This window comes from Bufo gargarizans, chromosome 5 (assembly GCF_014858855.1).
Source record: "Bufo gargarizans isolate SCDJY-AF-19 chromosome 5, ASM1485885v1, whole genome shotgun sequence".
In the NCBI taxonomy this organism is placed as follows: Eukaryota; Metazoa; Chordata; class Amphibia; order Anura; family Bufonidae; genus Bufo; species Bufo gargarizans.
The window spans coordinates 35,020,481-35,047,636 of record NC_058084.1 but is presented as its reverse complement, the minus strand read 5'-3'; the positions used below and the strand labels follow the sequence as shown (position 1 = coordinate 35,047,636).

Below are 27,156 nucleotides of genomic sequence, written 5' to 3'. Positions count from 1 at the left end.
CACAGATCTCCCCTCCCCTAAACGGTGCCATCCACAGATCCTCCCTCCCCTAATCGGTGCCATCCACAGATCCCCCCCCTCCCCTAAACGGTGCCATCCACAGATCCCCCCCCCTCCCCTAAACGGTGCCATCCACAGATCCCCCCCTCCCCTAAACGGTGCCATCCACAGATTTCCCCCCCTCCCCTAAACGGTGCCATCCACAGATCCCCCCCCCTCCCCTAAACGGTGCCATCCACAGATCTCCCCCCTCCCCTAAACAGTGCCATCCACAGATCCCCCCCCTCCCCTAAACAGTGCCATCCACAGATCCCCCTGACGCTCACAGGAATACATTTAAAAACGAATCAGTAACTTTATTCATTGGTGATCTCTTTACTGTATACCTTACTCTGTCTTAGCTCCGGTAACAGCAGACAGTGCGGGGGGCGGCGCTCACTCAATGACGTCACGCGCCTGCGCCGCCTGGTGGGAGGAGCAGGCATGTGACGTCAGTGAGTGAGCGCCGCCCCCCGCACTGTCTGCTGTTACCGGAGCTAAGACCTAGTAAGGTATACAGTAAAGAGATCACCAATTAATAAAGTTAAAGTTACTGATTCGTTTTTAAATGTTCTACTGTCAGCGGCGTGGCCCTGTATATTCTAACCCCCAGGCAAGCGTCCTTGTCACCATGGGAACGCCTGGGGGTTAGAATATACCATCGGATTTGAGTTTTCACGCGCTCACTGAGATCGTGAAAACTCAATGATTTACTGTCAGTCGCTCCCCTCCTCCTCCTCTGTTCTCATTGGTGGTCAGCGGCAGCCGCGCACAGTGGGGAGGGAGGGACTCTCTCCTTCTCCTGTGTGCCGGCTCAGGAGAAGATGGTGCGCGCAGAGAGCGTGATCAGATCGTGGTCCGGCGATATAGGCGATATGCTCAAAGTCCATATCATGGCACAAATTTATATTGCATATCGCCTATATCGTCTATATCGCCTATATCGCCCACCCCTACTCCACACTATCCCTGCTTGCAGTGCACCCTCTGGCCACTAGAGGGGGCGCGTCTCTCTCCTGGCTCCCGGACCGTCCTGCTTCTTCCTCCACCAGCTGAACGATTCTCCTGGCTCACTCCCTTCAGCGGGCATCCCGCAGAAAGGACGCTGCACTCCTCTTCCCCTCCCCTGCAACAAGGGGCAGTGCTCCAAGGATGCCATGCTGCACCACAATTCTCAGGTACCAACTGCACTGACCAGACACGCCCCAACACTAGCTTACATATAGCCCTCCAAACCTTCAACTCACTCACCCCCCCTTACAACCAATCAGACCTCTACCCTTCCCCTAAGTCCTTTAACCCATTCCTGCCTTCTAACTTCCCCCTAAGTGAAGCCGCACTCCGCTACGGATGCACCCCGCTACATTGGTTTACTTCTTTTAAATCAACCTTTTTCATGATGCACATCGTATGTTCCAACTCCCCAATCAAAGTTTACCCCCTCTCCCCCATTTACAAAATATGCGAATATTCAATCCTTTGTAGATGTAGTGACAAGAGATCTCCAAGAAATAAAAAAAAAAGAGATCACACTAGATATAACCTGACCAAACAAGAGAAAGTAGCAATGGATGAATTCATGAAGAATAATGAACTGGAGATTAAACCCTCAGATAATGGGGCAAAAGTTGTCCTGCTAGACAAAACTGTTTATAAAGAGATGGTGATGACATTATTACAAGACACCAGCACATATAAAAATCTGACTAAAAAGTACACTAAAGAACTAAAAAGTATACTTTTATTAGCAAAAGAAAAAACTTAATAACAAAAGAAGAATATAAAGTACTTTTTAACCCAAGATCAACTAAAGCGACTTTCTATGCCATTCCAAAAGTTCACAAAAAAAGAATTCCCATCCCAGGACAACCAATTGTGTCAGGAAATCTGAGTTTATGCGAGGGGATCATTAGCTATGTAGACCAGTTGATATCCCCATTTGTGCCTGGGCTATCTTCCTATTTAAATTATGCTAAAGATACCCTCGTCAGACTCCAGGGCATACTGGTAAATGAAAGGGCTATCATTGCCATATGTCTTGATGTAGAAGCATTCAGCACGATCTTGGATTAGAAGCAATCCAATATTTTTTGAGCACTAAGGGGACACAGTATTATGAACCCAATCAATTTGTTTTGTCACTTTTACAATTTTTGCTTACACACAATATGTGCACGAGTTTTGCTAATTTGTTTTTAGGGTGGTGGGAGATTCGTTTTCACGCACAAACACATTGATTTCACCAAACACGTACTACCGTATTTTGGGGACGATACATTGATGATATTTAGATTTTATGGGAAAGCACTGAGAAACACTTTTTTTCAGGTTGTGGACACACAATAAAAACACAATAGATCTTAAATTTACTGGACCTGAAGATTGCCCTTAAGCCTGATGGGAGTATCAAGACAGAAGTGTACAGGAAGGCCACTTCAACTAATAATCTACTCCATTGGGAGAGCTACCATCCACCAGCTTTGAAGACAGGTATTCCGATAGGCCAATACCTACGAGCAAGGAGAAACTGCTCCACTAAAGAAGGTTTAGAGGAGGAAAGTATGCTTTGTATAGAAGATTTAGAGCCAGAGGCTATCCTATAAAGGTCCTGCACAAGGCATATAATAGAGCTAAAAACATTGAAAGAACTACTCTATTGCAGAATCAAAAGCAAGCAAGAGAAGATAAGAGAATAACTCAATGTATTGGAACATACGATGTGCAACATGAAAAGGTTAGGAACATCTTAAGGCGTCATTGGTACATTTTGATGACAGATGATGATCTAAAATAAATAATTCCCCTAATCCAACAATCGCATATAGAAAGAGGCAAAAACCTTAAAGAAAGTCTAGTACATAGTCACTATCAGCAGAATCGAAAAGAGCAGAAAACCATGAGGTTATCCACGAGGGGTTCATACCCTTGTGGAGACTGTATATTCTGCAACAAGATGGTCCCCAAGAAATAATTTACCAATCCAGTGGATAATAAAATCAGATTTAGGAGTATATTAATTGTAAATCCACAGAAGTGATCGATGCTATTGAATGTGGATGTCCTAAGCTCTATATAGGAAAGACCATACAACAACTGAGAAGACGTATCTCAAAACATTTAAGCTGTATTAATACAGACTCTGATAGAGCCCTTGCAAGACACATTCAGGATAAACATAGAAGCGATACTAAAAATCTGACGTTTTGGGTCATGAAGAAAATGAAAATGGGTCCAAGACAAAGGAGACATTGACAAGTTACAAGAAGAAACAAAATGGATATATCACCAGATAAGCTTATCTACGTTGGGGCTTAATGAAGGATTCACATACCGTATGTGTCATTCCTGACTCTAGTGGCTCAAATAAGAGGTATACAGATGGAAATACTACTATAGATTAATGAGTAATAACAAGTATAACTGATGGTAGGGGTATGACTTTAAATAACAACTACCCCCCCCCCCCCCCCTCTCCCTTAAAAATGTCTCTCCCATGTAGAGCCCTAGAATGTCAGGATATTTCCTCATGATCTGTATAGAAAAGGGTAAATAATTAGGATCAAGAATCAAAAAATCTAAAACACTAAAAATAATAAAATAAGAGATAAAAGTAATAAGAATGCTCTAGTAATTCTCCGACAGGATCATGATTATAAACAATCATGATCAAGAATAATAATAATGATAATAATAAAATTACAAAAATGATATGAATCATGTAAAATAGAGATAATATAGGAAAGATAGGCTGCAAGAATCGCTGTGAGAAGGTCCAAATAATAATTTGAGAGGATCATCAATGAAGGACAGTATTAACAATGAGATTAATCTACATCTAATAATCAAGTGCGAAAGAAAACATGATCATCCTAATAACTCAAATAATTTTTTGAACATGATGCAACATATATACTGAATACTATCAAGAAGAAATGCGGCCAAATCCTATTAAACATGATGAAATGATGTTATGTAATAAATTAAGAAACCACGATCCTGTATAATCCTGTATAATAACTACATTGATTTATTCAGTAAATTAATATGCCATAATTTAATAAGGGAATATCTAGTAGTGTTGGGCGTGAATATTCGAATAGCGAATATTAATCGCGAATATCGGCACTTCGAGAATTTGCGAATATTTAAAACAGGCATCCCCAAACTGCGGCCCTCCAGCTGTTGTAAAACTACAACTCCCACATTTCCCTGCTGTAGGCTGATACCTGTAGACTGTTCAGGCATGCTGGGAGTTGCAGTTTTGCAACAGCTGGAGGGCCGCAGTTTGAGGGTGCCCGATTTAAAATATAGTGATATATATTCGTAATTTCGAATATTCAAGATTTTTTTTTCATCAGTAACCGCCCTTCTTGCTTGTGGGCCAATGAGAAGGCTGCAATGTCTTTGTCTGAGCTTAGCAACATCCCTAGCAACCAATAGGAAAGCTGCCTACCCCTGAGTATATAAGAACCTCCCCAGCAGCCCTTGTATGCAGTGTTTTGCAGACCTGAGAGAGAGAGCAGAGTCATTGCTGTGCTCTCTGCTTTCCTGTGTCATTACATTAGTTAGTTAGTAATAGTTAGGCTACTTTCACACTAGCGGCAGGACGGATCCCGCTATTTCGCCGTGACTGTAATGGGGATGGGGGGGCGGAGCTCCGGCGCAGCACGGCAGTGCACGGCGAGAGGCTGCCGGACTAAAAGTACTGCATGTCCGACTCTTTAGTCAATGGGGACGGAGCGGCAGTCCGGTGGCACGGCGAAATAGCGGCAGAACGGATCCGGTAGCGGCAGAACAATACATAGTGCACCAATCACTAATAAGCAGTCAGACCTGTTAAAATGTGAAGTTGCACGTATTGCGCCCAAATATTTGCATCATTAGTGCTGATTTCGCAATTGCGAATATATTGGCGCACTCTATCTGCATATAAAGCTATTGTAATGTTCTGCCGTGCCAACCATTTTCTCCAGTCTCAGGAAACTTCTAGCAGCTTGAAAAATGTAGCAAAAGTGACCCACGCCTGTATTGCGCGCACATTACATGAATATTACATTGCCGATTTTTCGCGATCAAGAAAATAATCGCAAATTCGCGAATATATGACGAATATTCTACCAAATATTTGCGAAATATCACAAATTTTAATATTGCCCCTGCCGCTCATCACTAATATCTTGCAGCTAAAAAATGAACCTTAAATAAAATAAATAGAGAGGAAAATAGATCCAAGTGACCCTTCTTCTCCTTAAAAGAGAATAGTAGAAAATGAAGCACTGGGGCATGCACAAAGAACACAGTTGAGAGACGGAAAAGAGACTAAGTTCCACAATATGTCATGAGAGAAAAGAGACTAAGTGCTGTGTCATACGCAGTCCGGCCGAACCATGGGGATAAGAGACCGAGGACATATGCTGGCGATATGAAGTCCGCGCTCATGAGCAGCAGCGCATGGAAGCAATAGGAGGCGTGCGTAGCGTCACAGCCAGGTAAAAAGAGGAGGGGATAGGCTGGGCTAGGTCAAATTGGAGCCCGTCTAGCTGAAGTCTAAAGCCTACATGGCAATATTGAGACTAGCGATTCACTAGCGATACCAATGATGTCATCAGCGGAGGGTTCGCAGAGTCATGCCCTCCCCTTTAGAACATACTCTGCCCGATTCCCCTGAAGACAACAGTGTAACTGGTGAAACATGTCGGGGGGCAGTGTTTGAGAGTTTTAACACAGTATGTGCACATAGGTATTCACTGAGAATGTAGAATGATATAAGAAGCGCTACAGCGCAGGAATAGCTAGCAGTGAGCCGTCAATCAGCGCGCAGATACCGGCTCCCTGCTCAAATAGCTGGCGGCACTGAGTAGTGGAAAAGCAACATGCATAAGAGATAAAGAGATATATATAAAAACCCTGTGACACAGCTGATAGTTTTCAAATATTTTTTGTTTTCCCTTTGGATACTTTTAACAATGGATTCATTAAAAGTTATGTTTTAGGAACTGGCACATGAAATAATAGGGCGATTATTCTATGGACCATCTGTAAATATATACTGTATATCCTGTATCACGCTCCAGAACGGCACTCACTGTTCTGCTGGTATAGTGAGTGTGTATATACATTACATTACGTATCCTGTACTGATCCATCCTGTATTTTACTCCAGAGCTGCACTCACTATTCTGCTGGTGGAGTCACTGTGTACATATATTATCTATCCTCTACTGATCCTGAGTTACATCCTGTATTATACTCCAGAGCTGCACTCACTGTTCTGCTGGTGTAGTAAGTGTGTATATACATTACATTACTTATCCTATACTGATCCATCCTGTATTATTCTCCAGAGCTGCACTCACTATTCTGCTGGTGTAGTGAGTGTGTATATACATTACATATCCTGTACTGATCCATCCTGTATTATACTCTAGAGCTGCACTCACTATTCTGCTGGTGTAGTGAGTGTGTATATACATTACATTACGTATCCTGTACTGATCCATCCTGTATTATACTCCAGAGCTGCACTCACTATTCTGCTGGTGTAGTGAGTGTGTATATACATTACATTACGTATCCTGTACTGATCCATCCTGTATTATACTCCAGAGCTGCACTCACTATTCTGCTGGTGAAGTCAGTGTGTACATACATTACATTACTTATCCTGTACTGATCCATCCTGTATTATTCTCCAGAGCTGCACTCACTATTCTGCTGGTGTAGTGAGTGTGTATATACATTACATTACGTATCCTGTACTGATCCATCCTGTATTATACTCCAGAGCTGCACTCACTATTCTGCTGGTGTAGTGAGTGTGTATATACATTACATTACGTATCCTGTACTGATCCATCCTGTATTATACTCCAGAGCTGCACTCACTATTCTGCTGGTGAAGTCAGTGTGTACATACATTACATTACTTATCCTATACTGATCCATCCTGTATTATTCTCCAGAGCTGCACTCACTATTCTGCTGGTGTAGTGAGTGTGTATATACATTACATTACGTATCCTGTACTGATCCATCCTGTATTATTCTCCAGAGCTGCACTCACTATTCTGCTGGTGTAGTGAGTGTGTATATACATTACATTACGTATCCTGTACTGATCCATCCTGTATTATACTCCAGAGCTGCACTCACTATTCTGCTGGGGAAGTCAGTGTGTACATACATTACATTACTTATCCTATACTGATCCATCCTGTATTATTCTCCAGAGCTGCACTCACTATTCTGCTGGTGTAGTGAGTGTGTATATACATTACATTACGTATCCTGTACTGATCCATCCTGTATTATACTCCAGAGCTGCACTCACTATTCTGCTGGGGAAGTCAGTGTGTACATACATTACATTACTTATCATGTATGGATCCTGGGTTACATTCTGTATTATACTCTAGAGCTGCACTAAAAGCTCCTAGTATCCCCTGCTGATTCAGTGTCTGTACAGATCTTGCACTATTGCTTTGCATTTTGAGTAGTATAATCTTTACAGTGACCACAAACCGAGCCGATATTAATGCTCTATCCATGTGTTGTTGTGGATTTTGCTGCATATTTCACCCTATGTATGCCACGGTGCAAACCCGCAGGTCAATTTACACTGCAGATTTATTAGCAGAGCGTGGATGGGATTTCTTAACATTTCATCCACTTTGCTGACACTGTAACAAGCTGTGGATTTGCCACATACAAATTCATGGTGTCAAATCTGCAGCATGTCCGCCTCATGTGAACATACCCTCATAGCCATCACTTAGGACGCAGGAGACAATGGGAGGATTACAATTTTCGCTATGCTACATTTGTCAAATTTGCCGGATAACTTACTGGAACTGCAGTGTTTGTGTGTGTAGTTGTGCACTGATCACAAACACAGCACCGCTGCACCTGACAAACACAGCACCGCTGCACCTGACAAACACAGCACCGCTGCACCTGACAGACACAGCACTGCTGCACCTGACAGACACAGCACCGCTGCACCTGACAGACACAGCACCGCTGCACCTGACAGACACAGCACCGCTGCACCTAACAGACACAGCACCGCTGCACCTGACAGACACAGCACCGCTGCACCTGACAAACACAGCACCGCTGCACCTGACAAACACAGCACCGCTGGACCTGACAAACACAGCACCGCTGCACCTGACAAACACAGCACCGCTGCACCTGACAGACACAGCACCGCTGCACCTGACAGACACAGCACCGCTGCACCTGACAGACACAGCACCGCTGCACCTGACAGACACAGCACCGCTGCACCTGACAGACACAGCACCGCTGCACCTGACAGACACAGCACCGCTGCACCTGACAGACACAGCACCGCTGCACCTGACAAACACAGCACCGCTGCACCTGACAGACACAGCACCGCTGCACCTGACAGACACAGCACCGCTGCACCTGACAGACACAGCACCGCTGCACCTGACAGACACAGCCCTGTTACATATGCACAGATGTAGTAAAGTTGAGTTATCATTAGTGCACTAAAACTAAGCTTTTCATGTGGCACCGCTCATGGTGATATCAGGAAATGTCATGAGTAGTTTTACATAGGACTGCAGCAAAATGAAGTGATGACGGACTGTTTCTGTCTCCAATAGTCATCGCTGGCATCCGGGAAACAGAAGAGAAGTTCTATTACATTGTAAAAGAAGCGAGCAGTTACAGGGACGCCCTGACGCAGTGTCGGATCAGAGGGGGCACCCTGGCAATGCCCAAGGACCAAAGCACCAACTCACTGATGGCAGAGTACCTCTCCAGCCTGGGATTGTTACGGGTCTTTATTGGCATCAATGACTTTGACAGAGAGAAGCAGTTCATGTACGTGGACAAAACTCCAGTGCAGGACTACAGCAACTGGAAGGACGGGGAGCCGAATGATGCCTCGGGCCATGAGGACTGCGTGGAGATGCTGAGCAGCGGCGCCTGGAATGATGTCGACTGTCAACTGACTATTTACTTTGTCTGCGAGTTCCTGAAAAAGGCCAAATAATCACCATAGGAAATGGCCTTATGTCCTTATAATATCATACATGTGTAAAACCAGTATAATCGAGCAATTACAGCTATAACATGGGCTTTGTCAAAGGTTTTTCATAGAGACGTATATGGGTGCCTACATACATCAGCCATAGTCTGTGACACTATAATATTACCAGCCATAGCCAATGGGCTCATAACCCCCCCCCCATTAAGAGTTCCAGTCATAGCGATGTCAGTCAGAGCACTACATAGGAGTGCCAGCCATAGTTCCGCTATAATGTTGACCGCTATAGTGACCCCTATCAATACCAATGATGACATCCCCCCCAAAAAGTGGTGGCAAGGGCGCCAAATAACGGTGTCAAGCACTGTATCTGTAAGGGCACAGCAGAAACCAGATAGATCCGTTATGCTTGGCCATAGACGTCTATTATGATGGATGATAACAGAATGCCTCTTAAAGGCTTTCGTTTTGCATCCCGTCTTATAAATATTTTTTTCCCATTATAACGGAAAACAATAACATGACGTGAACAAACCCTTGAAGGGCATCTGTCAGCAGTTTTGTACCTATGACACTGGCTGACCTGTTACATGTGCGCTTGGCAGCTGGAAGCATCTGTGTTGGTCCCGTGTTCATATCTGCCCGCATTGCAGAGCGAGGTGTAACGGCAACGCCCCCATTGCTCCTAGAGGCTCATTTGCATATATCAAAACATAATTTTTCTCAGCAATGTGGACACATTTGAACATGGGACCAACACAGATGTCTTCAGCTGCCAAGTGCACAGGTAACAGGTCAGCCAGTGTCATGGGTACAAAACTGCTGACAGATGCCCTTTGTCAGTACTACCCACAGTGCCCCATAAGAGTGCTAGTCATAGTGTCCAGTGCTCAATAACATTGCCAGGCACAGTAGTACCAGCCACAACCCCCCCCCCCCCCCCCCCCAGGCTACCTGCACACGTTGCAGATTACATGCCATTTATTTCTGTGCAGATTTTCATGCAGTAAAACCGCAGCATAAGGCCTCATGCACGCAACCATTCCGTTTTTGGCTGTCCGCAAACCGCAGATCCGCAAAAAACAGAAGCCGCCCGTATGCCTTCCGCAATTTGCGGAAGGCAACGGGCAGCCCATTGTAGAAATGCCTATTCTTGTCCGCAAAACGGACAAGAATAGGACATGCTATATTTTTTTTGTGGGGCCATGGAACGGAGCAACGGATGCGGACAGCACACAGAGTTCCCCATTGAAGTGAATGGGTCCGCACCCAAGCCGCAAAAAATGCCGCAACGGATGCGGACCACAAAAACAGTCGTGTGCATGAGGCCTAGTACAGTACCTGTAAACACTTTGGGGTCATTTATTATTAGTCCTAAAAAATAGTTTCACAGCCTGTTTTACGCCGTGTTCGGCAGTTGGGTGGGATGGGGGAATGTTAGGGGCGTAAATGTTGGCAAAAAAAATATTTTTGCCAGGGGCTGGAGTCGTTTCTCTCTCCAGGCGGATGGACTGCCTTAGAATCACCTAATTTATGATGATGGAACACGCCTCGTCATAAATTAGCTGAATTTTATGTCAGTGTACAAAAGCCGGTCTTTCAACCCCTTTGGTTTTTCTTTTCCATGTCGAAATTCCCCTGCCATGTGGATTTACAAATCTGCAGCATGTCGATTGTTTTGCGTTGTTTTTGAGTGGATTTGACCCTTTTCTGCAGAAAAAAAAGCATCTAATTCGCAACAAAAAGTAACACATGAGGTTTTTGGTGCAGATTTGGTGCAGAAACACACAGAAATCCACACGAAAATCCGTACGGAAATTCTGTTACACGACCCCGCACAGTGTGCAGGTACTCTGAAGTGTTAGATACAGTGCCCTGAACATTATCATCCACCCTGCCCCATAACAGTACCAGCCACAGTGCCCAACAACAGCCTTCATCTCCACATCAAGAGTGCCCATCGTCCCTATAAAAGTATCAGCCACAGTAGCCTATAGCATAACAGGAAACATAGCCCTAAAAAATGTATGCTCACAGTGCATCGTAACAGGACCACCCACAGAGCCCCCGTAAAAGTGCCAACCCGAGTAGCACATGACAGTGATTGGGCCTATAGGTGGCACCAGAGAGACAGTTTTCATCCTTCTGAAGAAGAGCTATTTTACATAGTTTTTCCGCCAGGGAGCATTCAGCTAAGGGTATTTTCACACTAGCGTTATTCTTTTCCGGTATTGAAACCCGGTAAAGGGTCTCAATACCGGAAAAAAACGCATCCGTTTTTGTCCCAATGCATGCTTTTTTCCGGCCAAAATCACAACCGCACTTGCCAGATCCAACATTAATTTCCATTAAAATGTATTAATAGTGTTCCGGAAATTTCCGGATCCGGTTTTCCAGTCTGCGCATGCGCAGTTCTTTCTAGCTGTGAAAAAATTTAATACCAGATCCGTTATTCTGGATGATACCGGAAAGACGGATCTGGTATTTCAATGCAAAAGTCTAACGGATCCGGAAGAAAAAGATATCCGTTTGCAATGGAACTGCCTGCCGGATTCTTCTAACGCTAGTGTGAAAGTACAGAATTTGTGACTGGAACTGATCTTTACCTATAAGGGCTCATGCACATGACCGTTGTTTGGGTCCACATTTTCACCATTGACTTCAATGGGGCCACAAAAGTGTGCAGTCCGCATCCGTTGCTCCGTTCTATAGCCCCGCAAAAAAAAATTATAGAACATGTCCTATTCTTGTCCATTTTGCAAACAAGAATAGGCATTTCTATTATGGGCCATCCGTTCCTTTTCGCAAACTGCAGAACGCACATGGCCGGCATCCGTGTTTTGCAGATCTGCAATTTGCGGACCGCAAAACACGGCTCGGTAGTAAAACAGTGTTGAAGTTGTACAAAAAAATGTGGCGTGAACAGAACCTAGGCCCAGTTTCAGAAAGCCATAATATGGCCACATTTCGAGATCCCTGGACGTAGATTGCAATAGGCGAGTATGGTGATGCAAGACGGGGTCAGTAAACCTGGAGAGATGGTAAAATATGGCTGTACTACAGCCATCTGACACTGACCTTACGTGACGAATACTGCTCTGCTATTTGTATATTACGATATCATTATAAATATATTTTATGTATACATTATAAATGTATTGCTGTATAAGAGAAACATTCAGTATTCATCACATATTAGAGGCACCGTGCCTCGTCCGCTCTGCTTGTGAACTAAAATGCCATTAGTTAATGATTTATCATCAAGACGAACCAGTTCTTGCCTATACTGTACATACGCAGTGTTATGAGGTGGCCTTCAAGGATACCTGGTGACAGCTGTGATGAGCAGAGCCTGAATGAGGCTTTCATTTTGTATTTATAACAAGCATTATGAAATATAGTCACTTACCTACATATGCACCATAGTGACTCTGCCGCCCACCAGAACGCCATACCCGAGGTAAACAGGTCTCACGGGGCATCTCTCACTCCTGACGTTACACGGACAGCTGACTGATATCAATAAGAACTGTGTAATACTTAATTTCTCCTGTAGAGGTGCTGCAGGGAAATTCAGGGGCGAACATACCGCATGTGCAGCTGGTTCAACGCCAGCAGAGGCGTTTATTTTTATATCTTATCATATTTTTCATTCCCTACCTCCGCCAACTGGGTAACCTGGGCACCATGGTGTGTAGGTCAGGAGGGGGCTGCCCATTTGTGTCTACACTCCATAGCTGAAGGACCTTCGATGACATCATAGTCATGTGATCTTTTCAGCAGTGGAAGTGGAGGTAGGACCTGTGATGAGGTCACCGTCATGTGACCAGTGCAGAAAGAGGCCGAATGCACACTGCCGTATTACTGTACTGTGGCGGCAGCAGGGAGCGCACGGCGTCATAGCAACCAATGACGCCATGCGCTCATGCTGTCAGGAGGAATCCCGGCCGGGTTTCCACGGTCCGCTCTCGGCCGTGGAACACGGCCGTGTACATGAGGCCAGAGGCAGTATGGAATGAATGTAAGTGCCAGAGAAATGCTGGGAGATGTGGTTCTCCCCATTATACCTCCTCCCTGCTTAGTGGGAGGGAAATATGTTATTTAACTGGGACTGTATGTTATTGAGAACTGTAAGGAAGATAAGTTATTTACATAGGACTGTAGGGAGAGGACTGGTGTTATTTACATGGGACTGCATCGTATGTAAGACTGAAGGGAGAGGAGTGAACTTATTTACATGGGACTGCATGGTATAGAAGACTGTAAGGAAGATAGGTTATTTACATGGGACTGTATCATATAGAAGGCTGGTGGGAGACGACTGGTGTTATTTACATGGGACTGCATGGTATAGAAGACCGGAGGGAGAGGACAGGCATTATAATTTATGGGGGCACTACAGAGATGATTATAACTCCGGGGGGTACGGCAGGAGGTATAATTATGGGGGGCACTGCAGGGAACATTATAAATACTGTGGGCAGTGGTGGAGGGCATTACTACTACTAAGGGCTCTATAGAAGTGCCTTATAGATTATGAGGTGCCCTACAGGGAGGCCTTATTAGTAGGAAGGTTTGTGAATGCGATCAAATGTTCGCGAACCGCAAGTTTGCGGCGGGCCCCATTAACTTTAAAGGCGGGCGAACCTGGAAAACCTTCAGGTCATATTTGCAGCCACCAAATACTTACTAGAAGTGCACAAATAGTCCCACAACATGGACAGTGACATTCCAGATGTATTTTTCGAATTTGCGATTTTCATTCATTATTTTTTTCAATGCGAAAAATATCGGCAATGTAATTTTCGCATATGGGCATGCGCAAAATAGGTGCGGCTTACTACAGCAACTGGTTTCCACTAGACCGAAGTTGGATGCGATCAGAAAAGATGGTTGGCAACAATTTTCGCGATGTTGAGAAATAATTTCTGATCACTGTAAGTAATTTGACATTAAAGCAGCGTATTTGATTACATTTCACATGCATGTTATAACAATCGCTGTATATGCAGATGCGAAAATCCCTACTGATGCAATTTTTTTTTTCGCGCTACACACAACTTCAAATTTTATAAGATCTCATGCGATATTAGTGATTGGCGCACTAAGTATTGTTGTGAGAACTTGTGACATCATAGCAATTTTTTGGGGGGGCAACTGGTAAATCACACCAGTAGAAATTATTGTTTCCAATAGCGTTTGTCACTCTGTGTAGCTGCGGTATCGCAGCAAAACTGCAAACAAATGCTGCAGTACCCAAATGCACTATATAGAAAGTATATATTTGGTATATAACACCCCTGCTTTAATCAGTTTTTTGGGGGGGGCAACTGGTAAATCACACCAGTAGAAATTATTTGTTCCAATAGCGTTTGTCCGTCTGTGTAGCTGCGGTATCGCAGCAGAACTGCACACAACTGCTGCACAGTACAATTGCACTATAATATACTTTCTATGTTAGAAAGTATATTATAAGTATATTACACCCTTCTGTATATCACACCTATCGATAGCACACCGATACCAGTCCTGAAAGGACTTTTGTGGCCCTATTAGCTAGCGTTTTGTGTCCCTAACAGCCTGTCCCTGCTCCACACAGCAACCTCTCCCTACACTGGCAAAAGACTGAATGTAAAATGTCTGCCAGCTCGTTTTTTTTTTAGAGGGTGGGGGTGTGTCCATGTGCTGAAACATCTCAATTGGCTGTCCTGTACCACCTGATGGATGTGTCATGGGTCAAAGTTCTTCACAGGGTAAAAGAATATGGCGGGCGCGAATATCGCCATATGTTCGCATGTTTTGCGAATCGCGAACACGCAAAGTTCACTGCGAAATGACCGCCGGGCAAACCGCAAGGCTGTCACGGCCATGGCCATGGTCGTGACTCCTGAACCGCTTGCTGTTGCCTGCGGTTTTGGTTGCTCGTTCAATCACAGGTGAGGGCCGCTAGTTTGTTGCCTCACTTGTGGTTGCCGCTGGCAACATTTGGTATGTGGCAGTAGAGCAGCTGGAGCTGCTTGCTAGGCTGCTCGCTGTCATAGCAGGCGGTTGTCTCTGGCAACTTGTGTGATTGGTGTGCACTTCCCATGTTTGGTGTGCACGGGGTTGTTTGTGTGTTCACTTCCCCTTTAAGTTGCTGTTTTCCCTTGTCTGGTGTGTGAAGGGTTAATTCCCTTCCTAGGCTGTGAGCACTGGGTGTGTCAGCGTGGGTGTGGCCACTTTGGGCTATAAAGCCTTGTTGGAGATCAGAAGCTGAGGGGTGCTTCAGCCATGCTTTGCTGGACACACCCTCCTGGTATTTACACCTGCCAGTGGGGGCCACCCTTGTGGTCATAAGTTTAAGTTTGTGTGATGTTCAGTTTGTTTTCCTTTATTATTCTGTGCAGCTATGGATCTGGGTTCCTGTGTGTAGATGTGTGTGTGCTGAGTTCTATTTGTTATATTGTGGACTTCAGCTTGCCTGCACACGGATCCACTCAGCAAGGCTGTGGCAGGTGGCAGGTGGCTGGAACTAGTGCAGCACCTGCCATATCCATAGGCCTGTTTCTGTTCCCCTTTTTCCTGCAGCTTGGCCAGTGAGACTCCTGTTCCTCCGTGTCTAGAAGGAACAGGTCGTCTTACCCTTCACTCCTAGTTCAGGGACCGGCGGAGGGTAAGTAGGGATCCGAGGTTCCTGAGCATGAGCCCTCCTACCTTCAAGGTCGGCCCATGCAGCTAGGAGTTAGGGACGGATTATGGATGCGTTAGGAGGTGACCTGCTCCCTATTCTCTCGTCCTGGCCGAGCAGGGGTTTACATCTTCTGGCATCGCACGGCTGAGGATTTTGACAAAGGCCATCTCTACTTATTAGCACTAAGGGCACTGTAGGGATCAGTTCAGCCGCTGGCGCTCCACAGCAGTAGCAGGATGTAGTGTCACACTGCTGGTCTGTGTATGAGGAGGAGCGGTGCGGCCAGGAATCTGCTGTGCTCCTCCTCCTACACAGACCAGCAGAGCAATGTGTGGCAGTACATCCTGCTACTGCTGTGGAGCGCCAGTGGCTGAACTGTGATTAAGTCATGGTAACCACGCCCCCTTCCCTGCCCCTTCGCTGTGACTGACAGCCGGCTGTTCAGCAAAGGCAGCCGAACTCTCATGTATAAGCGCTGTCAGTCACAGCGAAGGGGCAGGAAAGGGGGCGTGGGTAACGTGACTTGAAGCAAGGACTTCAAGCATGTGTGGACAAGCGCGCTGAGCAGGGGATAAAACAACATTTTCAGTACTTTTGCCGCATCTGCCTTCAGGAAGAAAGACATCATCAGAAACACGCTGCTGGCTACACGCAGGTACTGCTGGTGGCTTGGGATGGTTTTGGGAGGTGACAAGTTCCCTTTAAAGGATGTGGTCCAGGCCCTGAAGACAGAATTAAGAGAACTTCAGCTGGAAGTGTCCCAGATTAAGGCAGGATGACCCCAGCCTCCGGAAATGACCCCAATGCCCCATGCCACTCCACCCAGGATAACCCAGGTGCGGGGGCTTGTCAAAAGAGGGCCCCTCTGCTGGACTTGTCGACTGTATGGCCATATGGCCAGAAGGTACACTGCCTAGTTGATACAGGGTCGGAGTGCCCCCCTAGGCCTCTGGAGTTCTTCGAAAGACACTTTGGACATATGATGGAGCGGAAGACTGGAGCGTCATCAGGCTGACAGCTGCCAATAACAGAGAGATGGACGTCCGAGGGATAGTCTGGATGCGGGTCTGACTGTTTGGGCAAGACGTCGGCAAGAAGGAGGTCGTGCTGGTGGACCATTCATCCCAGAGAGGGATGGACGTGACGTTGGGTATGAATGTGCTGAGAGACTTAGACTATCAACTCTATGCCAAAGAAGGGCCAAAGTATTGGCAAAGGGCCACCACACACCGGCCAACCCAGAAGGTTCTATAGCAAATGGTGAGGAGCTGTAGTCTACAAAAGAGCAACATGTCTAGTCGGCCCATTGGACACGTGAAGGTGCTGAGGAGGACCCCGTTGAAGATCCCACCTCAACAAGAACAAATATTGATGCTGCCGGTGGGGGCTGGATGACAACTGAATGGACTGGATGTCCAGATCGAGCCTGCTTACCAAGGTGAAACGCAGACTCGCCCACTGGTAGCCCAGGCCCTCGCTATTGTGAAGGTGGTTGTGTGCCTGTATGCTGCCTCAATGTTGAAGACTGCGAGTTAACCGTTCCTGGGAATACTTTGCTGGCCAAAGTTTATGTGTCCAAAGGAGATATCCCTCGACGAAGGAGCTTCACCCTACAGCTAGATTGGAGATCAGCCTGGACCTATGCTGTAGAGGTCCATCAAAGGGAGACCCTGACAGCATAGTCGAACGGTCGAGTGATCATGGCCTGGATGGGGGTGGACTGCATGACCCTGACTCCAGGACAACAGAAGTTGCTGGGAATTTCAGGAGGCATTCTCGAGACATGATGAGGACTTTGGGTCTGCTTCCACCATCAAACATAAAATCCCCACCGGCGATGCTGCACCAAACAGCAAATCCCACCTAAAATGTACCAGGAGGTGAAGGATATGGTAGCCAGCATGTTGGAAAACCGGATCCAGGAGAGTCAAAGTCCTTGGGCTTCTCCAGTAGTCTTGGTGCGGAAGAAAGATGCTAGTCTCTGGTTCTGCATGGATTATCGGAAGCTGAATGCTCAGACCGTCCGGGATGCTTACCCTCTTCCGCAGATTGAGGAGTCCTTGTCGGCCCTAAGTCATGTGAAGTTCTTCTCGACTGTTGACCTGGCCCTTGGGTATTGGCAGGTACCGGTGGCCAATAAGGACAAGGTGAAGACAGCCTTCTTCTTACCTATGGGACTCTACGACTTCAACCGGACGCCGTTTGGCCTGTCCAATGCCCCAGGAACTTTCCAGTGGTTGATGGAGCACTGTCTGGGGGATCTCAACTTCAAGTCAGTATTGATATACCTGGACGACATAGTAGTGTTTGGATCCTCCTTTGAGGATCACCTCCAGAAGTTGCGACAGGTCCTAGGACGGCTGCGAGACCATGGGCTCAAGATCAAGCCTAAGAAGTGCCAACTGTTTAGACAGCAGATAGAGTATTTGGGACATTTGGTCACCCAGGAGGAGGTAAAGCCAGCTCCCAGCAAGGTAGAGGCCACCCAGAAGTGGCCCGAGCCGCTTAGAATACGAGAGGTGCTGGCATTAGTGCGACTGGCCGGCTACTACAGGAGGTTTATACTCAAATTTGCTCATTTGGCGGGCCCGATAAATGAGTTATCAAGGAGCACTGTGGGGGGGCCCAAAGAATCGTCCCATCGAGTGGGGACCCCGGCAACAAGAAGCAGTGAAGGAGGTGCTGACCAGTGCCCCGATTCTGGCTTATGCGAGGTTCGACACCCCATTCCTGCTGTACACTGATGGAAGTCTAAATTGTCTGGGGGCCGTGTCCAGAATGGACGTGAGAGAGTCATTGTCTATGGCAGCCGGTCTCTGAGGGAGTCAGGGTGCAACCCTGACAACTATAGCTCCTTTAAATTGGAACTACTGGCACTGGTGTGGGCCATGACCGAAAGGTTCGCAGAGTACCTGACAGATGCAGAGGTGACCGTCATGATGGACAAAAACCTGTTAGCACATCTGGAGAATGCCAAGCTCGGTGCACTTGAGCAGAGGTGGTTGGCTCGCATTTCTAAGTACCAATGCCGCATTAACTTCTGGTCAGGTAGGGAGAACGGCAACACCGATGCACTCTCCCGAGTCTCTGTAGGGTTGTTAGCTCAGAGTGCCGATGAGGAGCTAGAGGACACTGAAACTCCGGACCTTGGTCGATTACCCATGTTCCAGGATGTGGCACATTCAAGTGGGGTGGCGTCCGGGATGCCCATGGTGCTGGGAAAGACGTTGGCTGAGTTCAGAATGGCTGCCCGGACCTATGGAAAGTGAAAGAATGGGTCCAGACCAAGATCTGGCCTCGGCCAGAAGAGCGGGCCCGTCTGACCCAGAAGGCCAAAAGTTGTTGAGGCAGTGGGATAAGCTGACTGTTACCCAGGGCCTCCTGTGTTGGACCATATACTTACAGTCAGAGCTGCAGTACTGGCAACAGATTGTCATCCCCATGTCATTGGGACCGGATGAGAGAGGTGCCCATTTCGGGAGCGACAAAACGTGGCATGAATTTTCACACGGAAAGCGTAATACAGTACCAGCAAAGTATATGAGATCAGACAAATCTCCTGAACACTTTGCGTATTATTCTCGTCTGGAAATTGACCCGCTGTGCAGAATTTGAAATCCACAACATGTCAATTGTTTCAGTGGATCCTTGGTGCGGATTGTGGCAATGCAGAGTGAGACTGGGGCAAACCCGCAGGAAAATCTGCACCAAAAGTGTGGAAACGCAAAGACATCTGCACAGAATTCCATGAGGAAATGCTGATTGGAAATCCGCACCCTCTTTCACACGAGCATTTCTTTCCGTCAGGGTGCGATACGTGAAGCATCCGCACTGAATCCTGAACCATTCATTTCAATGGGTCTGTGCACATGAGCATCATTTTTCACTCATCATTTCTGCATTCAGGAACAATCACAGTTCTATATTCTGCATTTTTTAATGCAACTCTGGTTCCATAGACGTGAATGGGGCTTCATCCAATCGGGATGCAATGTTTTTTTTTACTGATGGTTGCCAGGAGATGTAGATTGTTATTCTTCAGTTTTTCTTCACGCACGTGAGAAACACATCAAAAACTGATTGCACCCACGCAGAGAAGACTGAAACACTGAACACAAACGAAACTGACTGAACCTGCGTGTAAAACCATACGTTTCTACCTGAACAGATCCTGAGAGAATCAGTAACTCTCTCGTGTGAAAGAGACCTAAGGCTGTCGGGTATATAAAGCAAAGGCTTTATATAAATATAAAGAGTTCAATCGAGAACCTGATTATTTTGTGCAATCAGTAAAACAGGGTACAAGCGTCTATGCAAAAATATAAATGGTTTATTATGCAATAGGTTAAAATACAAACAAAAATGAATCAACATAAATTTCAATGATATACAATGATATGCAGTACCCAGAATTCACCACTATATGATACCAACAAAACACTACTCAACCAACACAAGAATATTATGCAATACAGCTTTAAATCTGTGAGAGATATACAATCAATGGATTATGCGGAAAACTCAATCAAGAAGATGACAGATACGAGCCCTTGCTCCGCCCAAAAATGATGACCAATCTTTCAGATAATGGTAGTATTGCACCAAAACTTATAAATTATTGGCTTGATATCAAACTAGGGAATATAAAGATTCCCAACAAAGAGTTTCTCCAATATTGTCTCCTTTATTCAGTTATATGCATCTTAACTGAAATCAGAGAAAATACTGATGTAGCAACTAACGTTACACGTCCGCAAGTGAGCGGGTATCTGGCTAAGTGTCAAGCCAATTAATTTAGAGCAATACTACATAAAAACAAAATATACATTACCCAAGGGTCAAGTGATGTGCAGAGTCTTGGGGCAGCCAGCTCTCAAGAGTTTTTCCCGATAATCCAAATGATTCTCCAGAGATCTATAATCCAAATGTTTGTTTCTTTTTCTTTTTTTTCTCCTCTCCCTTTTTTTCTGGTAACTGGTTTCTTAACCCAAAACTTATCAGATGAACACGCCCTCCGAGTTTGGAACTTACCAATCATTGTTGGAGGGGTGTGTGCATTGATAAGGAGCATGGCGTCATAATACTACCCAGAATGCAATTTTGCTACTGATGTAGTATTAACCGCTTATATCTAGATGGCACTGTTGTATAAGCAATAAGCATCATACCATTAAGGGTTAACTCATACATGCCTAATATTTTCACTACTTCACACCTCTGACATCTGGGGCCTTGTCTCAGGGCTGAGGGACAAACTTTGATACATGAATATATACTTTGAGGAACATCTAGACCATTCTCACACTTTGGAATTCATGTTCAGATAGGAAAAACAATAAAGCCTCAGAATCTGCAGGTGCGGTGTATCTTCTAACTTTCTAAATGTATAATATATTGTAACAATAACACCAGTTTTGAACAGTACAGTAATCTTCTCATGGACTTACTTCGGCCTACATGAAAATCCATACAAAACAGTGAATATATAAATCAACATTGCTCTTAAAGGCAATGAATACCCATTATAACTAAAATAAGTAAGTATAACTGTTTAAACTTATGAAAAAGCACAACAAAATCCCCCTTCATTACGATGTAATCCAATAGAGAAGTTGGATTACATTGGAATGTCACAAAGGGCTTTTCATTCGGGTTCTTCAAAAACCCGGGTGCGCAGATTCGGTTTGTAATGTTCCAACCAAAGCTTTGCTAAAGTTTTTCTGAAGAATCTTAACCAACGCACCACTTGGATGGTCAGGAAACTTAACCATCCCAGAATGATGACAATCAGCACACCCCATACATAATCCGCCCCCCATGACCACACAGAAGGATGTAACATATCATTGTCCGATACAGAATACTGTAACGTGTCCATGGTGACGTTATCCTTCCTGATTACCATGCGGACTGTGTGGCTAGGCTTGTTGTCTAGCAGAAATTTTAAATCTGGATTTATGGTAATCTCTTGGTTTTGGAAGGCATCAATACTCTCCACTTCCCCCTCAACGTCCCCTATGTCGACCGGATATAGAGTACGGTTTCCAATCATAATCCTGGAATTACGGGGCACTTTTACAATGGAGACACGAGAAGGTAGGGCAATGACTTTCACCATCACATGATCATTTGAAAAAAACAGTCATATCTGGTAAACGGGTACTAACAAGCCACTTGTCTTGTATCAAAACAGCGTTCACTACCTTATCCTCCTCGATTTTAGACAGGGTCACCTGGCACTTTTCTGATCCATGTGTCTCATATTCAAGACCACACAACGCGTTAGTTGCGTCATAATTGAAAGGATCGCCTTCGCACTGGAAATTGTTGTCCCGGAATGTTACGCAATTGTCCAGAATCGGGACAGAAAGCCAGTCCGGTTTCCAGGGCTGATAGGCTACAATGTCAGGAGTTTGAATTCTAACGTGGATATTGTCTTTCCAAGTGCCCACATTATGAACTCTTTTCATTTGGAACACATTATTTGTAGAAACAACGGGAATTGACAGAAGAAAACAGATTTCCATCTTTATAGGATCAATATACAATGGTATGGCAATCCCCATGTTGAACGCTAAGTTCAGTTGAAAGTCCTCTACTTTCTCTTCACTGACCTGTTGTAGCATTTTACGAATGATATCATAAGAAACAAAATACAGGGGAATGCGTCCTTCCCTTAAGTCCTGCATCCCACTTTGTACTTCATCATGATAGACTTGAGTATGGAAGTCAATGCGTTCTTTTAGGGAAATAAGTTCTTGTTTAAACTGTTCATTACTCTTCTGAAGATTTATTGAATGAGTCAATAATTTTGAGTGTAAGTTGGTAGTAACGACAGTATCCTCTACAACGGAATATAAATCCGATAAATGTTTCTTCTGATTCTCCAACTCTGCATGAATACTCATTAGGTTCCTTTTCAGTGAACCGATCTCAAGTTCCAATGTCTTAACGGAGATGGAATTAACAGCTGATACACCGGTGGCAATGACAGTGCCCACTACGGCAAAGATTATGGCGGCTGTAATTGCAGAAATGAACCGCTTTGGTCGTCGACTTGTTGAAAACTGTTCTCTGGTCATGGTTTTCCTTGTCTGTTCCAGGATCTGTGTAACTCTTTCTTGGGAATAGCCGATGTGCATTTGATACCAAATCTTTATCTCCGGAGACGAAATCTCAGAAATGTTGAACTGTCTCTCGACGAAGACACGTGGGTCCAAACTGACGTAGATCTTTTGGGATAGAATCCTCTTATTCGTCAAGATGAATCCCGTGGTATCCTGTAGCATGATCCCAGATGAAGGGCCTGGTACAGCAATCGGCTCGGCCTGGAACTCCTTCCCCAAGATCAGGACGATGTAGATAACGGCAACAACCCTCCGTGCCATTTTGCACCTGTAATATATTGTATGACAAATATAAGTACATACATCTTCCACTTTTTATCACTCCTGCAAGAAAAGAGTTAATACTACCATACATCTTTGATTTGGTCTTGTTTCTTTTCTTGGACAGAGCAAGTTCTCGATACAAAGTGAGTCAAGAGATAATTAGTCACAGAGGAAAATACATGAGGATAGGTTAGTACATTTGTATGTTCATACTATACCAATCCTGGGTTTCCGTCTTTAGCTGGAACCTTGTTATCTCTTTACTCTTCATCATCCGGCAATCCTTCCATTTGGCGAAGTTGTGACCTAGGATGACAAACACGTAATTGATTAATGTGCACCCATTTCTCTATAAATTCATCCCCCTTTGGAATTTTGATCTTGTAGACCACAGGTGACAATTTGTCAGTGACGACATAGGGTCCCTTCCAGGAAGGCAGGAACTTCCTTTCCTTCACCTGATCCCGGGCAAAGTTATAGAGATAAACCTGATCGGAAATTTGGTACTCCTTTTGAGTAGTCTTCAGATCATAGTAGGTTTTGGCGCTTACTGCTGCTTTCTCCAGATTCTTCTGGGCAAATGCAAAAGCATGTTGAAGGTGCTTACGTAGATTCTCTATGTACTGATGGGCTGTTGAAGCATTTATCAAATTTTGGTCTGTTGTCCGGTAGAGTAAATGCTGGGGTAACACCATCTTCCTTCCTGTGATCATTTCGAAGGGAGAAAGTTTGGTTGCTGTGCTTGGAGTGGCTCTTATGGCCATGAGAACCAGAGGCAACTTTACATCCCAGTCCTTACCGGATTCATTAACAAATTTCTTTAGAATGTTGACAATTGTTTGGTTGTAGCGTTCCACTCCACCACTAGAGGCTGGCCGGTAAGCTATATGTAGCTTCCTTTTTACTCCTAGTATCTCCCACGTTTTTGTCATCACCTCACTAGTGAAATGACTTCCGCGATCGGACTCGATGCGTTGGGGAAGACCGAACCTGGAAAACACGTGGTTAATGAGTAGAGACGCACACACACTTGAACTGCAAGTCTTGCAAGGCAAACATTCTACCCATTTTGTGAATAGACAAGTCACGGTTAACATATATCTGTTGCCTTTTGATGAAGTTGTTACTGGTCCAATAAAGTCAATCTGGATATCTGACCATGGCATGGACATCCCTCTTTTCATCAGCGGTGCCCGATGAGTGGGTGCTTGCGGCTGGAATTGAGGGCATATTAAACATCCTTGACAATATGTGCGAACGTCTTGCAACATATGAGGCCAATAAGCATAATCCCGTAATAATTCATACGTTAACTTCTCACCTCGATGACCAGCCGTTGGGGCGTCATGGGCGTGTTGTAACATCAAACCTCGGTATGCTGTGGGTACTACCCATTGTGAGATACCATTCTTTGAGGTTCTTACCAACAATCCATCCTGTAACGAGAATTGGGACTTACCCTTCATCAAAATTCGTAACTCTTCTTTGCCTGCACAGTCTTCCATAGTGACGGGACAATTCTGTGGATCTTCAATGTGGTTGTAAAACATACCGATAACTGGATCCCCCTTTTGACTCGCGATAAGGTCCTCACTTGGGGAATCTTGGCTCCATTGGGCCACATTGGCTTCGGTTTCCTTTTGGGCCTGTCTTCTTGTCATTGCATCCACTTGGATAGTTCCCATGAGGTCATCCACGTCCAAAACTTCTCCATTAATGGCTGCTTGTTTAGCGAGGGAATCTGCCAAATCATTCCCCTCCTTATCTATACCTGGAGATTTTGAGTGACCTCTTACCTTTTTCCAGTAAATGGTGAGTCCATGGGTGGTAACCATCTCGTCGATCTTACAGAACATTTTACCATGCTTGACAGGCTTATTGTTACTTCTTGCCATATTAGACCTTTTCCATCCAGGGAAGTATTCCACGAAGCTACTGTGAACATAATTAGAATCTGTGATTATAACAAACTCTTTAAGACCAGAATCAATAGCCATTTGTACAGCCTTATACACAGCGGTGAGCTCCGCGAACTGGCTACTTTTGGGACCAATTTTGTATCCGACGGACATGTCTGGGAATGTGTTATTCCATACGATTCCGACACCTGCAACCAATGTGCGTTCAGTTCCTATATCGGTATGGAAAGAACAGCCATCAACATATACACATGGTAAGGATTTGCAGTATTCCTCTTCATAAGACTTATATGGAGATGAAGATTGCTCTTCCAGGAAATCATTTTGTGGTAATTCACCTTCATGTCCTGAATTGGAACAATCATGCAGTTCGGCTAATCCTTGAGCAACTGGATTCTTATTATTTTGTTTGTACCTGATTTCCAATGGCCATCCCATTAAGGACATTGTCCAGGCGGTTATCCTGCTGTTTGATAAATTCCCATCCTTGATTCTATCACTCTGCAAATATTGCAGGGGTTGGTGTGCGGTTTCCACAATGATCTTTTCGCCCTGGATAAAACTCCTGAAATATTGCAAAGCCCACACAGTTGACAGTAATGCTTTTTCACAGTCATTAAACTTTACCTCAACTGGTGACAAGGACTTGCTGGCATAGGCGATGATCTTGTTTAGGTTGTCCTGTTTTTGGAAAAGGACTGCACTCACACTTTTGTCGGTGAAGCCTGTTTCAATGTAAAAGGGTTTTCCACCTTCTGGATAGGCAAGGCATGGGGCCTGGATAAGTCTGGTTTTGAGCTCATTCACAGCTTGCTCGTGACATTCACTCCATTTCCATTCTACTCCTTTCTTCAGCAACTGCAAAAGAGGTTTTGTAATCTCGGCATAATTATCTATAAACTTACGTGAATAGTTCATCATGCCCAGGAAGGATCTCAACTCCTTGGTATTTGTAGGTGACTTTGTGTTGATCACTGCTTCCACTTTCTTCTTCTGTGGGTTAATTCCATCGGCAGTGATTTCGTGACCTAAAAAATTGACTTTGGTACGACACCATTGAGCCTTCTGTAAAGAAAGTTTTACACCAGCGTTTCTTAGTTGGGTTAGTACATGCCTCAGTTCCGCAATATGCTCCTCAAAAGTTGTACTTTTGATTAGGATGTCATCCACATAGGATAAGGTACCTCGTTCAGTGGCATCAGGCATTGCCTTATGCATGAACACAGCAAACTCATGACCCGCATTTATGTACCCGAAAGGTAATCGGGTCCATGCATATTGTTGCTTTCCAAATGTAAAGGCCAGTTTGTATTGATCCCTCTCATCCACTTTAATTGTCCAATATCCTTGCGCACAATCCAGAGCAGTGAAAATTTTGGATCCCTGTATTTGCGCCTAAACTCTGGTCAATATACGGTACGGGCCATCCGGACATGTATACACGTTTGTTTAACTGCCTTAGGTCCGAACAGAGACGGAATTGACCGTTGGGTTTGAGAATCCCAAGCACAGGATGGTTGAACGAGCTGTGCACTGGACGGATGATCCCCCGCTTCTCCAAGTTTTTGACGATTTCCGATAGCGACTCATATGCCGCCAGCGGAAGTCGGTACTGTTTAACATATACAGGGGGTGCATTGGGATCCGTTTGGATTCTTGCAACGTGTAGGTTAGTTTCCCCACAGTCGTAAGAATCCTTAGCAAACATGTCCTGGAATTCGGCGAAGAGCCCCTTTAGCTGTTGACGCTCCGACTCCTCAGAACATGCATCAGCCACAGAGATTTGCTCTTCCACCCGTTCCTGAAATTCTGGAAAGATTTCAGGTTGACTTAACTCGTAAGCTTCTTCAAGCTCACTAGTTAAATCGTTGTGAGTATTGCGTACCTTATCCTCTCCTGGTTGGCATGACTCGTACTCCTTCTCATCGATCTCATGGTTGAAAATCAATGATGATTCTTCAATGTGGCATGTACCTTCTTCAGAGCTGAAAGGATAAACAGAGTGGATATTAAATAACCCCTCAGGTGTTGAGGAAAATTGTTGCTCCACTACCTGTTCTTCTGTCAGGTATTCATCAGGAATCAGTCCAATAACATCATTTTGGAAACCAAAAG

General features: G+C 45.0%; 2 protein-coding genes across 3 annotated transcripts in view; one reads left to right on the top strand and one right to left on the bottom strand.

Annotated features, from left to right (window-relative positions):
• Positions 1-9,151, top strand: part of COLEC10 (collectin subfamily member 10) — a 91,781-nt gene extending 82,630 nt beyond the window's left edge. The window contains exon 7 of the mRNA XM_044294080.1: positions 8,676-9,151. Within this exon, the coding sequence (XP_044150015.1) occupies positions 8,676-9,067 (392 nt within the window). The 3' untranslated portion in view covers positions 9,068-9,151. The remainder of the gene's footprint in view (positions 1-8,675) is intronic.
• A 13,833-nt stretch (positions 9,152-22,984) lies between these two features.
• On the bottom strand, positions 22,985-26,427 carry LOC122938955 (protein NYNRIN-like). 2 transcript variants are annotated; one of them, XM_044294846.1, is made up of 4 exons: positions 23,922-26,427; positions 23,674-23,825; positions 23,341-23,428; positions 22,985-23,126 (listed from the first exon to the last, which is right to left on the bottom strand). In XM_044294846.1, exons 1-3 carry the CDS (start codon positions 26,257-26,259, stop codon positions 23,393-23,395), a joined length of 2,526 nt encoding a protein of 841 aa, XP_044150781.1. In that variant the 5' UTR covers positions 26,260-26,427; the 3' UTR covers positions 22,985-23,126; positions 23,341-23,392. The 2 variants fall into 2 exon arrangements, with proteins under 2 accessions (XP_044150781.1, XP_044150780.1); XM_044294845.1 differs by having other exon boundaries at positions 23,674-26,427.
• Between the last annotated feature and the right edge of the window lie 729 nt (positions 26,428-27,156).